The 16,068-nt window shown below is 38.6% G+C and overlaps 1 protein-coding gene across 4 annotated transcripts in view; it reads right to left on the reverse strand.

Moving 5' to 3' along the window:
- Positions 1–16,068, reverse strand: part of LOC100016358 (arylacetamide deacetylase-like) — a 109,931-nt gene that overhangs the window by 35,710 nt on the left and 58,153 nt on the right. Inside the window, exons 1-2 of one of the 4 annotated variants that reach the window (XM_056808459.1) lie at positions 12,227–12,460; positions 2,059–2,276 (exon numbers count right to left, since the gene is read on the reverse strand). The exons of 1 other annotated variant lie outside the window; for it this stretch is intronic. In XM_056808459.1, the coding sequence (XP_056664437.1) occupies positions 2,059–2,079 (21 nt within the window). In that variant the 5' untranslated portion in view covers positions 2,080–2,276; positions 12,227–12,460. Of the gene's footprint in view, positions 1–1,476; positions 1,979–2,058; positions 2,277–12,226; positions 12,461–16,068 lie in introns of those variants that run through there. 2 more of the 4 variants (XM_007502020.3, XM_001370183.4) reach the window with 2 other exon arrangements.

Genomic DNA, 16,068 nt, shown 5'->3' on the forward strand with positions numbered 1-16,068 from the left:
TGTAGCATGTTTCTTTACATGATGTACCTTCTGCCTTGTCAATGACTTGGGGGTAATTAGCCATCAAAGACCTCTAAAACACACTGTTGAACATCTAAAGGGGGGCTTTGCCATAGTCTGGGCAGGGTGAGACCTCCAGCTTTAATTTATTCAAGTTTGAACCTTCATCTCAGAATGATTGCCCAGAGATTTCTGTATTTCTTCCAGAGGTTCTGCAGGTCCAGAGTTACTGATTTCCTGGCTCCCTCCTAGTTTTTGTCTCCTGCCTTGGTGTAGTCCACTGTAGGCTCATGTGGGATGTAAGGATTAAAACTGAGGCTCACTTGTATTCCAGGGATCAGAGCCATGCAGCTTTCACTCTGGAACTCGTTCCTTGGACTTTAAACAGACAAATAACCTTATCCTTTGTGACTGTTACAGATTACTCCTTTCCGCCCTGGAAACTTTGTACTTTGGTAGATTGATTCTTGATTATTTTATGTATTTTGAAGATAATTTGAATGTGTTTACATTTTTATTATTGTGGCTTAGATTTTGCAATTTTTATACAGAATTGCTATTGATTTTTAAAAAACCCTTCCCTTATTTTTTAGAATGAATGCTGTGTATTGGTTCCAAGGCAGAAGAGTGGTAAGGGCTAGGCAATGGGGGCTAAGTGACTTGCCCAAGGTCACATAGCCAGGAGGTGTCTAAGGTCCTCCTTTGAATCCAGAACTTCCCATCTTCAGGCCTGAGTCTCCATACATTGAGCCACCTAGTTACCTCCAATTGTTATTGATTTTTACAGATTTATTTTTTGGTGTGCAACTTTGCTAAAGCTATTAATTGGTTCAATTAATATTAATTCATAAATAATACGAATATAATTAATAATAATACTAACCCTTTAGCATTTTATAAGCAAATAACTACACCCACTGGAAATAGGGATCTTTGCCTGTGTTTACACCTTTAATTTCTTTATCTTGTTTTAATGCTATTGTAAGCATTTCTAAAATTACAGCAAACACTTTCATTACTACTCATAATTTTATGTAATAAATGTCTTTCTTTTTAAATCCTTTTTATCCATTTTAGAATCTGTCCTTAGTATCAATTCTAAGGCAGAAGAGTGGTAAGGTCTAGGCAATTGGAGAGGAGTAGCTTGCCTAGGGTCACACAGCTATAAAGTATGGAAGGTCAGATGTGAAACCAGGACCTCTGGTCATCACTGAGCCAACTAGCTGTCCTTACCTCCCCTTATCTTTAGTCCCTTATATAATATTCATCATCCATATCCCTACATGCAGCTGTTGACTCCTAATAAGTAACTGTGCTTCCTTCTGCTATGTAAAAATGACAACTACCAAGTATTATATGATTAGTTTATATAAGGGAAAATAAATTACAATTTAAAAATGGAAACTAATAGATATACACACTGAGTTGAAATTAGTAATCAGTAGAAATACACATGAAAGCAAATGCTTATCTTACCGTAATTTCACAAATTTTCTCAAGAAAATGAATGAACATTATTTTCCAGGGTTCTTCATAGTCTGCTGAGAAAGTTGTATGCATATGCCAAGCCATCAGAGCACAAAAAATCATAAGGCACAGAGCTTTGGGCCCCATCATGTTATTATCCCAGTCTTTCCAGTCAAAACAACCTACTGATTTTTCTCTATCCTGATGAACTATGTGAGGTTGAGAGTTTTAACTTTGGTATACTTTGTCCTTGTAATTTAAATATTTCACACGCCCAGGTTGAGTCATTTGACCAATGAGTATCTTTTATGTAGATAGATGAGACAATCAATATTAATGAGAGGAAACGAATAGAGTGTATTTGAAATCACAAACTTCACAGATTGTCAGTCATGTTCAATTTAAATATGACACACACTGTCTGCCCTTTTGTTCACTTCTTGACAAATAAATATGTTCTTCAAGGAATCGAACTAAATCCATATTGACCTTCTACCTATAAATGGAAGTGAAAAATCCCATATTGACATTCTACTTATAAGTGGAGGTGAAAGGTGAAAAATTGTAACTATGAGAGGAAAAAAGACTCACCCAGAAACAAAAGGGATACATCAGTTAATGGACTGCTTGTTGATCTTCCTTGCAGGGTTCACTAGTGAAGATCACTGAAGCTGATATAACAAGACTCTGCATTTAGTCTCCCAATTCATATGTACTCTAGTAGATTAGGCTCCCCAAGTGTGTCTGTGCCATGGGCAAAGTCCACCCTTGCCCTTGACTCCAGGGTATCCGGACTGTTGGCGAACGATCTGTCAACAAAAATAACAAACGGAAGATAGCTTAATCATTACAGCCATGGAATTGTTTTGCATCTGACCGCTGCTCCACTATCCTGATGTCTGATTTTTATTTTTATACCCATCTTCTTGGCATGCAGATACATAAAACCAGAGAGAGCTAATTGGAAAAGTGGTACATTAACTTTTAACAAATCACTTGATTAACATTCTATATTTTTGTATTATGATTACAGACAGAATAAATGTTGCACACAAGATAAGTGATTTTGTCACAGGTAGCCTAATTTTCTCATTACCCTGTGAGAAGTTTTGAGCTTACAAACAGTCAAGGAAAATTATGTATTGCTTTTAATAAAATGGAATAATTAATCAGCAGGTCTTAGAAGACAATTCAACAATCATATCATTGAGGCTGAGGGGTCTGGGAACACAATTCAAATTTAGACTGGTGACTTCCAGGGAGTTCCTGAGTTCCTGAGTCATACTGAAGCTTGATGTACTTGTACTTATTATATGGTCCTCTATGATTTATTTGTATGCTGACGTCATGAGAATAGGCTTCTGTATGTGGAGAAGTTTTTAGCTTGGCCTGTAGCTGAGTTTTTGCTGAGAATTATGTACCTAAGTAATTGTTAATCCATGATAGTCTTTTTGGGATTGGGTTTAAGGGTCTGATCTTTTGGTGAAGTTTTGGAGAATAAGGGTACGTGTTTTTCTCTTGCATTATTTCTTTTGAGACTAGGGGGAATAATAATCATGCCAATTCATAGGTAAGGTGCATTGATGAAAGAGGTAATGTAAAAGGGGTTTGAGTGGGCAATCACATCTCAACAAGGACCACTCTGTGGTCTCCCCAGCTACCATGCGTGACTCTGTCAAGGCGTCATGGTCTGATGGCTGCCAGCATGTCTGGCTATCTCTCTCTCTCTCTCTCTCTCTCTCTCTCTCTCTCTCTCTCTCTTTAAACCCTTACCTTCTGTCTTGGAATCAATACTATGTATTGGTGCCACGGGAGAAGAGTGGTAAGGGCTAGGCAATGGGAGTCAAGTGACTTGCCACAGCTAGGAAGTATCTGAGGTTAGATTTGAACTCAGGACCTCCCATCTCTGTGTCTGACTCTCAATCTACTGAACCACCCAGCTGCCCCCCCATATCTTCCTCTCTAAGGTTCTAGTGGTACCATTGAGAGGCAGGGGTTAGATATTTTTGTTTTAAGAATTTTTAAAAATAATATTTATATTGATATTTTCTATTTCTTATATCACCATAATATCTCATGTATCTCTCTCTTCCCCTTCCCACACAATTTCCCTCCCTGAGAGCCATCCCATACAGACAGATGTCTTTCGAATAGATCCCTTCAAATACAATTCTGTTATGTTCCCCTCTAATATCAATTTGGCAAAATTCTCTTCATCATAGTCAATTTTTATCAGTTAACTTCTATGAAGGGTTATTTACTGAAAACATACAGCAAGGCAAGAAATGTAAAATGCCTCCTAAACAGGGGAACACTCTTGCAAATAGCATCTGGGTGCTTGAAGAGAGGGAGCTTCAAGTGAAAGCACTTGTTCCAAACCTCTAGCCCTACCATGTTCACTGTGGGATAGCCACTGGACAGGTCCATTCCCTTGGTGCACAGAGTCCCCGAAATGTCAATTAAGTCTCACTTTGTGGCTCTGTTGGTGCCTCATCAGAACTGTCTGTGTGGAAACTCTACTTTTAGATTTTTGGTGGTTTGCTCTTTGGAGCTTTGGAAATTTCATAAGGCCCTTGTGAAAAGAAAGAAACGACAGAGGGCAGTGCCATCTCAGGCCCTTGCTTGCCCACGTGACCATGCATTCATCAGTTCAAAGAGAGGGAAGAGCCAAAGTGTTGAGCTTCATCACTAGTGGGTTGAGGTTGGGGAGGGAGGGCAGTAAGTCAGAGTAGGGTAATGGTCTGAGAAAGTACTGAGGATTGGAGATGCCAAAGAGAGTGAGGAAGCTGTAGGAAAGGTGAAGTGTAGGGAGAGACAAAAAGATAGCTAATGGATTCTGATCCTAGAGGGAATGCCCAAGTTTCTAATAAATAGAGAAGTTGAACACATATAGCAAATGGAAAGATCTAATATGGGGCCCAGGTGGAAAAAAATATTGTTATGAAGAGTTTTTATTTAATCCCACTCTGTCTCTTTAAGAGCAGTGGTTATAAGGACAGGCAGTTATGAGACTGGACTCGAATTTTCCCTGTCTTCCTACCAAGCAGGGATCTGAGTGTTTTCTTAGTCAAAAAGATTGGACAGTTACTTTGAGAGTTTGAAATATAAAAATCTATAGAGAAAGAGTCTAGTTACTGAGGGGTTTTTCCTCTTGGTACTTTGAGGGAGAAAGGTCAAACTCTGAGGCCTTTTCTCAACAGCACTTTGAGAGCAGCTGTAGAATTCTTTGTGTGTGTGTGTGTGTGTGTGTGTGTGTGTGTGTGTGTGTGTGTGTGTGTGTGTGTTTTACTTCTAACAGTTTCATTTCATATGTTACTTTAAGGAGTTCACTATCAATTTAAGGTTCAGCAATTAGTTAAGATAGTGAAATTAATATTAGTAAGAGAGATTTGAATTTCAAAATTACTCCACCCTAATCAGACCATTCTTTGGAAAATCTTATTTAGCTATTTCCTGATCAATAACTATAGAGATACTTGGAATAATAGAATCAGGTCTTGGAAACCCACATTTTCCATCCTACTCAGTGTAACAAGTTTAGGAAGGGCTGCAGCAAAATCAAGATTTAATTATTTGAGAAAATGTTCTTCAACAGACATGTGAAAAAAAGGGACAGACCTCTGGGTGGTCCTACGTCAAGCTTGAGCCTCCATTGGCACATGTGAGATGCAGGAAGTGAGGTAGAGAACAGCCTCTGGAATTCTCAGGACTTCCTGTGAGGAGGGCTAGAGTAGTTCGATCCTGGAGCTTGAGGTGTGAGGAGCCCTGCCGACTGCTTTCCTTTAGATTGGTCAAGTGAGTGATAAGTACTGACCCCTTTCCCTGCCTTGGCTCTCCAAGGCCTCTCCAAAGCCAAGTGGTGGCTCAGCCTGAGCCAGAGTGGTTCTGAGTTAAACTCCTTTCCTTCTTTCTCTCTTTCCTACTCTCCCTCTCTCCCTTTCTCTCTCTCTCCATCTAATATTTTCTTCCTCCTGTTGTAATTAAATCACCATAAAAATTTGGCAGCTGACTTGGGTATTTTATTATTTGGGATTTCCCTAGGCGACCATTTAAATTTAGATTTTTTTCAGTCTCAACTATAATTTTAACAGTTACAGATAGTAGCTTTGGTTTAACCCTGATTATTCAGGCAAGAAGACTTACATTAGGTTTCTTAGAGATCTTAGTATAGGATTAAGAATTTAGACATAGGATAAGGATTTAGAGACTCACTGTCCTACTTCCTACCTCTTGTTTCCTTTCCCTACCTGTCCTCATAGAATAAATTGTTTCAGTGGTGTACACAATTGATCTACGTAGCTTTTGTCAATCTCCACAAGTAATGCTTATCTATAACAGCTTGGCTATAAATATTTATTGCCATAACAGCTATTTGTTAGTTATAACAATATCATGGAACTCTAAGAGGTTAGAGAATTTGAAGGACCATCTCCATGAATGCCAAACTCTCCTACTATGAGATGAGGCAGGACTGGGGAGGAGAAGAATATGGTGGTTCTTTTTGAGAAAGGTAGGAGAATGATATGAAGGTCAGCATGCTATGGCAACCATGAACATTTTTGATTGAGATTCATCTCAAAAAGGGTGACTGAGTGAAAGAGTTTAAGGGAGAATCTGTGAGTGTCAGTGGGGAGCAAGGTCTACCTGGTGGTTATTCTGAAGAAAATGTTTTATAAACCTCAAAATACCATACAAAAATAATATTTCTATCACTGCCCTTCCCTTTACTTCCTGAGAGTATACTACCTTCTATCTCTCTATTTCCTTATGAATTTAGTACAAACCATTACACAGAAACAGGAAGAAAAGGAGAAATACAATAAAAAGTGAATTTTTTTTTCATAAACTGTGACTTCTTAGATTTTAAGCTTGACTATATATATATATATATATATATATATTTAAACCTTTGCCTTCCGTCTTGGAATCAATACTGTGTATTGGTTCCAAAGCAGAAGAGTGGTTAAGGGCTAGGCAATGAGTTTTGTGACTTGCCTAGGGTCACACAGCTGGCAAGTGTCTGAGGCCAGATTTGAACCTAGGACCTCCTAGGCCTGGTTCTCAATCCACTGAGCTACCCAGCTTCCCCTTGAGCTTGACTTTAAAAATCATCTACACATCCAGAACCAACTATACTTGAATCTAGAACTGTTTCCTACTTTCATATGAAATCATATTCTTGGAAAATTCCCTTAGCAACCTTCCAGAGTCTTTTGAAATTTATTTTTCCAGCTGTCAGTCATGACCAGGGGAATCTACCTTTAGGCAGGTATTTTTTTTTATTCTCTCATGTCTCTTCCTTACTCATCTATGCTAGATATCATTTATCATAACGCAACTGGCTATCCATCCTTTCTACCTCCCTCAGAAATCTGAGAGAGAAATACTCTTCTGTATTTGGAACCCAACTTCTCCCTTTCTATTTCCATCTTGGGCTTACACCATTTTGCTGTTTATGTAAAGGGTCTCCACATTCTGGCTCTCAGAAACCATGTGACATTTTAATCTGACTCTTCTTTCTTTTCTCTTGATTTCATTAGATAGCAATCTCATAGAATAATAGAAGTTCAAAGTTGGAGAGACATCAGCAGCCCTTCAATCCAATTCACAAAATGCTTAAAATCTCATGTTGACTGTGTCCTAAAGCATTTCTTATTAACAACTCCAATTGTTAGGACATTTTCCATGAAAATCCTAAATTGACTTTGATTGTCTTCATTGTAACTTCCATCGAGTGCTCATGTTTCTTGCCTCTAAGACCAACTAGATCAAATTTAACCTTATTTTTCATAAGGGTCCTTTAGGTACCAGAAGAGAGCCATAATGTCACTCTCCTCAACACTATTCCAACTTTTCTCTTCTCTCCATTGCTCTTTAGTTCTCTCAACCACTTTTCATGTGATTCATGGCTCTTCACCATTTTACTTGCCCTTTTTAGGACTCTGTAGCTTATCTATGACCTTTCTCCATGTATCCACAATTGAAGGTGTGGCACTATCATTTACTAATTCTTGGATGAGATGACTCTCTTAACATCACCTTAGGATTTTGTTTTGTTGTGGTGTGTCTCATATCCCTGACCTAAATCACTTTTTCTTTCCCTCACAAAACATTACCATCCATCTTCACTGTGACCTCTAATCCTCTGACCCCCCTATTGTCTCTCAGGCCCTCTTCTCTACACTACCCACTCTCTTTTCTTCTCCTCATCTTGACCTTTAAATGAATTAATTCAATTCTCCACTGTCTTCCTCTCATCTTATCATCAGTTATGTCCACCCAATTGTTACCCTTGAGTCATTCCCACTGTGAATTTCAAAACTACTCCACCCCTATTCAGACCATTCTTTAGAAGATCTGATTTAGCTATTTCCTGATCAATAACAATAGAGATACTTGGGATAACAGAATCAGGTATTAGAAACTACATACTTCATCCTACTCAGTGTAACAAGATTAGGAAGGGCTGCAACAAACTCAAGATTTAATTATTTGAGCATATGGCCTTCAACAGACATGTGCAAAAAAGGACAGACTTCTGGGTGGTCCTAAGTGAAGTTTGAGCCACCATTGGCACATGTGAGATGGAGGAAGTGAGGTAGAGAACAGCCTCTGGAATTCTTGGGACTGTCTGTGAGGAGGACTAGAGTGCAGTTTGATCCTGGAGCTTGACGTTGGAGGAGCCCCGCAGACTGCTTTCCTTCAGATTGGTCACGTTAGTGATAAGGACTGATCCCTTTTCCTGCCTTGGCTATAAAGTCCTTAATGCCTGCTTTGGCTTAGCCTGAGCCAGTGTGCTTCTGAGTTAAACTTCTTTCCTTCTCTCCCTTTTCCTTCTTCTCTCTCTCTCTCTCCCTCTAATATTTTCTTCCTCCTGTTGTAATTAAAACACCATAACATTTTGGCAGCTGACTTGAGTGTTTCATTTAGGAATTACATAAGTGAATTCCTTGGTGACCTTAAATTAATATATTTCAGTCTTTTAAAGTAATTTCAATATCACAGTTTGGCTGACCACGTTGGTGTGATGAAGCACCTTCAATCTTCTTAACTTTCCTAAACTTTTTTCTACTGTGACTATTTTTTAATAGCTTATTTTGATCAGCTATACAGGAAAGTAAATTTGGATTTTTTTCTTTTCTCCCTCTCTCCTTAAATTAGATAGAACACAGCTCTTTTAAATCTTAGCAACAGGGCCCTAAGTTCCTGGCTGGGAGAGCTGTTTCTAAATCTCCTTTCCCTTAGGGAACAACTGCCTAGATTAGGAGTAAAAAAAAACCTGTAGAAAGTTTTGGCTTTTTCCTGCTCCCCACATGTTTTGTGAAGACTGTTAGAAAAAGTGAATACTACATTCTTTGACATTTATATGGAGGTTGAAGAATTAGGAACATAGAGGAATGCAGCATACCTCTAATTTTTTATATTAATAGGTAATGTCATTTTTGTACTTCTCAGCACTGTGTTTAGAGATGCTAACATAAAAAAATTAATTGAAGCTGAAATTCAGAAAAGCACTCAAAAAATTGAGGACATAAAAAAGATCGAAGAGAACATACACGTCCAATTTGAAAACTTAAAATGTTTCTCAAAGGATCACTTGGCAAACATCCACCGTACCAGAAACAGACCTGTTTCAGAACCTTTGAATGAGGAAATTTCCTTCCCTGAAATAGAGATGGAAAACACCTTCCCTATAGCTCAGTTAACAGACTGCTTCTCTCTTGTAGTGCAAATTTTGACTGAATTTAATCCCTCAAACCCTTCCCCTGCAATCCCAGTTTCCAGCCCAAAGGAGATCTTGTCCTCCTAGAGAAACTTGTCCTAGTCAAACTGACCCACAGGTACAAAATTAAACTAGAGGCCTGTTTCCTCTAAGAGAAGTACCTGAAATAAAACAGAATGGGGATGTGGTGACATTAAGACACAGGATACCCTTACTCCCCAAGAAATAAATGAATTTACATGAAATATCCCCACATATGAACAAGATCCCTTTCTAGTAAGAAAAAAGATGGGAGACATATTTTTTATGTCTTTCAAGGAATTTGAGAACTTGCTACAGGCTTTTTTAACTGAACATGAGAAAAATAAAATAATTGCTCATGTCAACAAAACCAGGGTGCATAATGCAGCACATTGGCCATCTCAGAATCCTGAATGGGACTATAACAACCCTGAGAATTATCTACAACTATACAGTTGTAGAGAGGCCATTCTTACAGCAATGATGGAATGTGCAGACAGTACAGATAAGTGGATGGAACTTGAAAAAATTAAGCAAAATGAGGAAGAAACACCCTCCAGATTCATGGATAGAATAATCGAGTTTGGGGACAGATACCTGGATTTTGACCTAACTAAAGGTAATAGCTTAAGACAAATTAGAAGGATCTTTGTCAATAACTCTTGCAAAGTGATTGAGGATTATTTTAGAACACATTGTCCAAGATGGTCAGAGATGGACCTTGAAGAATTGTGAAAAACAGCTATATATGTTTTAAAGGGAAACAAAGAAAAGGAGGAAGAAAATAATTTTGCCATGGAGGAAATGAAGAAAGAAATGAGTTGTTTAAAAGATAAGATAGCTAAACTAGAAAGTGGGCATGATAATGAACCAATGACACTTTCCCCTCTCCAGAAATCTAATTATCAATCCATTACCTGTCACTTCTGTAGGAAGAAGGGCTACAATATGGTAGAGTGTAGATCTTTTCTCAAGATTATAGGAAGGAATACGCCATTTAATAACAACTATAAAAGTGATAATTATAGAAATAAATATAATTATGACAATGCAAACCACAACTTTAGGAATGATGACTATAGGAATAGATATTGGGAAAATGATAATTCAAATCAAATGACTCTACAACAATATATAAAAAATGGTGCTCGTCCAAAAAGTACTCGATGTTCTAATGCCCCTCAGGGGGGTGCCCTTCAGGGAGGTGTCTTTCATAGTGGTGCCCAAGGAACTTCCCAAACAGAATGAAGGTGTCTGGGGGGGCTGCGGCACAGGAATAAGAGGATACAACCTTTGATTTTCTGGACCCTGATGTCCTACTACACGTTGTCCCAATCCACTACCCCCCCACCCCCATACTAATGAATCCCATGTTACTTTAAAAGTGGGTAACATCTATTATGATTGTCTATTAGACACTGGAGCTTCCTGGTCTGTATTAAAAAGAACACCTGATTTACAATGTTATTCTGTTGGCTCAGAGAATGTAATGGGAGTATCAGGAATACCCCACAGAGTTAAAAGACTTCCCCCTAGAATGGTGTCTGTAGGACCCCTAGAGGTACAACACTCCTTCCTTTTGATGCCTGACTCCCCTCTAAATTTGCTGGGGAGGGACCTTCTATGCAAACTCAGAGCCACAATACCTTGCTCCCCAGATGGTTCCTTTTCATTGGAAGTACCGGAGTAATCTTTAAATGTACTCCCTGTAATTCTCTCACAGAGCCAGGAGAAAAAAAGAGCATCCCGCGGTTCCAATACCTGAAGATATACCGGAGTCTCTTTGGGCCACATCTTCTTCTGATGTAGGCTTATTTATGTCGGCTGTTCCTGTGCAGATAAAAACTAAATCTAGCCCACCTCCTTCCATTCCTCAGTATCCCCTCTCAAAAGAGACAATTGAGGGAATTAACCCCAGTAATGAACTCATTAATTGCACAGGGAATAATAATCCCTTGTAAGTCTAAATACAACACACCCATCCTGCCCATTAAAAAACCAAAAAGAGGGCCCAATGGCAAACACCTCTATAGATTCGAAGGCTGTGAACAATCACATTGTAAAGGGACACTCCATAGTTTCCAACATCAATACTAATATTTCTTCTATTTCTAGCACAGCTACATACTTTTACAGTAGTAGACTTGTGCTCAGCCTTTTTTTTCCATACCCATACATGAGAATTCCAGGCAGATCTTTGCTTTCGCCTGGCAGGGCTGTAAATTCTCCTGGAGTCGCACAAATTTTGAGCCAAGATACAGATAATATAAAATTTAAAAACAGCAAATGAATCAAATACCTAGATGATCTACTCTTGGCTTCAACAGATGCAGAAGCATGTCAGGAAGATAGCAAACCCCTTCTTTTGTAATTTCCCAAAAGAGGGCATTGTGTTGTATTGCTAAGGATAGCTAAGCCATTCATAGCTTATCATCCTTATAATACTACTATTACTGTGTATGTTTTTCTTGTTCTGCTCCCTTCACTTTGATTTCCATTTTTTTCTAAAAACATCCTGCTCATCATTATTCATAGCACAATACTATTCTATCACAATCATATAGCATAAGGACATCTAGGTAGCACAGTAGATTGAGAGCTGGGTCTGAAGTCAGGAGGATCTAGTTTCACATCTGACCTCTGAAATATCTTAGCTGTGTGGCCCTTGGCAAGTCACTTAACCCTGAATGTCTCTGCCCTTTTCACTTTCCTATCTTAGAATTGATACTAAGAAGGTAAGGGTTTTAGATAAAAAAAATCACAACTTGTTCAGCTTTTCCCCAACTGATCAGCATCCCTTCAATTTCCAGTTATTTGCCACCACAAAAGAACTAGTATGGATATTTTTTTAACATAGGCTTCCTTTTCCTTTTTTTAAAAAATTTTTAATCATTGTGAATCTTGAAATTTCTCAGATTTGTGAATGTTAAAAAAATTCCCCATTGGGGAATTCTCCATTGGGACAACTCCCTATTAGGGACCATTACCCATCTAAAATGTGAGAACTCTACTTACATCATGTGGAAAGGAAATTAGACTGACAGTTTGTGGGGGAAGGGGCCAACAGGGAGTGGCAGTTGGGTGTTGTGACTAGCACTTCCTTCCTGCCGGGAGTGGCAGTGGGGTCTTGTGTCTAGCACTTCCTTGCTGCCGTGTGGGACTTGCGTCCTGGTGTTGGAGGAGAGAGGAGCTTGTTCAGCCCAGTCTGGAGTGGCATGCTCTTCTTGGTTCAGCTGGAAGATTCAGGCCCAGTCGCTTCTGAAGGTCAGATGTGTTCTTGTTTGCTTTCTGTGTACTGCTAAGATTCTGAATTAGAACAACGAGAGTAAACAAACTCACTGCCAGCCTCTGGGGTCTGGCCTCAGGTCTGAAGCTGAGAAAAACTCCAATCCCAACTAGTTATTAAACGTTATATTTTGAATTCGCAGTCAGATAAGTGGACTATCTTTTCTGGTCATAGAGGGAGCTGAACTTCAGTTTCAGTCATTCAAAGACAAATAGACCTCTTTGGACCCCTGCGGTTTCCTCTCAGCAGGGGGCATCTCCCTCCCCTGCTTCGCCAAGCAGTGTTCCCTCTCTCCCCTTAAGTCCCCCTTACCCCATACAAACCTCCCCTCATTATCCCCCATTTTTCCCAATCTTATTTCCTTTCCCAATAAATATTACAGTTTTTGGCAGAGCCATCTAGGTTTTCCAACCTATTTTGTCAAGAATTTGGGAAAAAGCAGTCAGTTGGAGTTGTCAGAGAAGTCAGACCTGCATACATTTCAAAAGCCTGTGTGACTGTGAAAAGTAACCATTTTGAGAGCAGTGCTGAGTGCAACTAATCTGCCTAGTGATACCACGCCCAAAAGAAACCACTCCTCCTGAAGGGAGGAGGCGACTCTTAAAGGGCCAGACTTAAAAATATTTTTTCTGTTACAAAAAGCTTTTCAAGATACAAGACGGCAAAGAAACTATTACTTGCCATGGGTTATCTAGCCTGGATTGCATATTTCTTTTATATATGTTTTATGACTTATTTTTTGTCACGATTCTGGATTATATTTATTTTCTGCTTAGCATTTATGAAACTTTGCAATGGCTGAATATAAGTATGTATCGCTTGATTTCATTCATTCCCACATATGCTGGAGCATTATTCTTCTTAACCAAATTATACCATGCCCTAAAATTAGGTGTGCATCTAATTTTTGGAAAAAAAGCAAAAGATTATGAAATGGCTGTGACGATTTTAACCATGAAGGAGGAGATGTGGCAAAGGTATTAACACACAACAAGACATACCTAAAAATAACAATGTAGTTCAGCAAGAAAATACAGATGGGGCTGAAGGTGGAATACCAATATTATCACTAAGACATCAAACAAGCCTACAACCAGATAGCGGCATAATTTATATTAAAACACATAAACCATTTACAACAGCTGACCTTGAAAGTCTGAAAAAATGGATGCCTTCCTGGTTTTCAGAACCAAGGAGATGTTTAAAAGAATTTAAAAAAGCAATTAGGTTTTATGATCCAGATTTCCAGGACACTGAAATTCTTCTCTCAGAATTATTTTCAAAAAGGGAAAAACAACAATTCATTGATGAAACTAGAAAAAATCAAATTTAACATCATGGCCAGAGGAAGGAACAGACTTAGAGTTATCTAATAATGAAAATCTATGTTACCTAAGAAAGGCCAGAGAAGACTTATTAGAGGCAATGAAAAGTTTTTCAAAAAGACCAGATACTTGGGGAAAATTTGAGAGATTGTTACAGGAAAGTGGGGAACATCCATCAAAGTTCCTCGATAGAGGGATTGAAGTAGCAGAGGATGTGCTTGGATTTGAAAATTTAACTGAACAAAATCTCCAACACATAAAGAGACAATTTGTGAAAGGCAGTAACACACTGATTAGATCATATTTTAAACTTCAGTGCCCAGATTGGGAAACACTGGAAGATTTAAGTGGAAACACTTAAATCTGGAAGATTTAAGAAAAACTGCAACTTACATATTTTCAGGTCATAAAGAAATGCTAGAGGAAAAGGATGAAATAATAAAAGAGCTTAAAGCCAAGCTCAAGGAGGCAAATAGCACAAGTAAATATAAAGAAATTGAAGAAATAAAAAAATCTAGCCACTCTGTAATCATATAAACCCACAAGAAATTACACACCAAGCAATCAAAGGAGAAATTTATCCAGATGTTTCTTCTGTGGAAAAATGGGTCACATGGTTTGAGACTGTTATTTAAAGGCACAATTATTCCAGGCTAATAACAAATCAAGGTCTTGGAAAAGCAATGTAAAGTATAGCAGCAATAATACACAAACAAATGCAAAATGTTGTGATTGTAATTGCAAAAAATCATTGCAAGCACCAAATTTAGAAACCATGGAGAGGTACATCAAACAAGGAGCGAAACCACGTTATTTGCAAGTAGTCTCAGGTGCTGCAAAACAAAGTCAGTTATGAAGCCAGGTGCATGGGGTAACATCAAAAGGGAAAAATGGGAAAGGAAAAAGGAAAAATGAAAAGGAAGGAGAATCCATGCAGATAGAATGTGGGGTGCCAAAAGCACAAAATAAAACTAAAGAACAGATAGAAGAAGAAATCCAATTAGATAATGATGTAACAGAGATTAAAGAGAAAATTTTTGGAACAGTGGAACAATCTACAAAGAAAGAGGAAGAAACAGAACTGGCAACAGTCTGTAATACACAAACTGTAAATGAATTAATTGAAGCACATGAGCAAACAATAGAAGGGTCCAATGAGGATGAAAATGCAATAATGGAGAACATTTAAATTAGCAGACCTCCTGGAGACAATGACATGGAAATCAGGGATGATATTACAAAAGAAAATACCAATGATATAATAGAAAAGTCAAAATCCTTATGCAGAATAATTCCAACCAATAGTAAATGCACAAGAAAAAGCAAACACAAACATTGTTATGCCATAAGAATTTGTCAAAAATGTAAAATTTGTATGCAATTCAATCAGGGAGTTTATAAGACTAAAGGCTTAGGAGGTCGTCCCTTAGCATATACTCCATTTGAATGCATACAGATAGATTTTATCAATATGTCCTCACAGGGGAACAGCCTTTCTATTTGTGCTGTCCTCCCAAGAAGCTGCTCCTCATCTTGCTGTTCCATCTTGCTATCCTCCTGGCCATTCTCAACATTACCTCCTAAATTAATAAATTTCTCTTTTTGTTTTTAAGCTATGTTTTGTAGTCTTGCATTCTTGCAAAAGGTATCCTTCCCGAACCCCAGGGGTACACACCTGCACCCCATAACATCTTGGCGCCCAATGTTTTTGGCTCTCCTGAAAGCTATTCCTGTTCCCCAGATTGTCCACGAGGACACAGCTTCTCAGGTAGGAAGGAGCCTTTTCTTTGACTCCTGAAACCCCCATCTTTTGGGTGATATCTTTATGGGAGCTCTTTCGTGATCTCTCTTTCATATGGGCTTCCCCTTCTGATACTGGAAGACATTCTGGTGTGTGGGAAGTCTCGTCTCAGTGTTAAACTGAGTGCTCTTGGTCAGGCAACCTCTGTAGATACACAGTTGTTGACCCTCCAGTGTGGAACTGGCCCTTCTGCATCTAAAGGGGACTGAGACACTAGCGTACCCTGAGATTCCCCTTTGGGATGTATACTTAAAAATGGGGAAAAATTGGCTCAAAACAGCTTGAAGAGAAAGCAACTAATTTCTTTTTGTAATGTTGAATGGCCACATTACATCCTTGGTAAGCAAGAGGCATGGCCTATTCATGGCACCCTAAAATTGTAATGCCATCTTCTATTTACAATTGAAAATTATTTTTTCAGCCTGAGGTCAAGCCAGATAGGGAC

Source organism: Monodelphis domestica, chromosome 8 (genome assembly GCF_027887165.1).
Source record: "Monodelphis domestica isolate mMonDom1 chromosome 8, mMonDom1.pri, whole genome shotgun sequence".
NCBI classification, from domain to species: Eukaryota; Metazoa; Chordata; class Mammalia; order Didelphimorphia; family Didelphidae; genus Monodelphis; species Monodelphis domestica.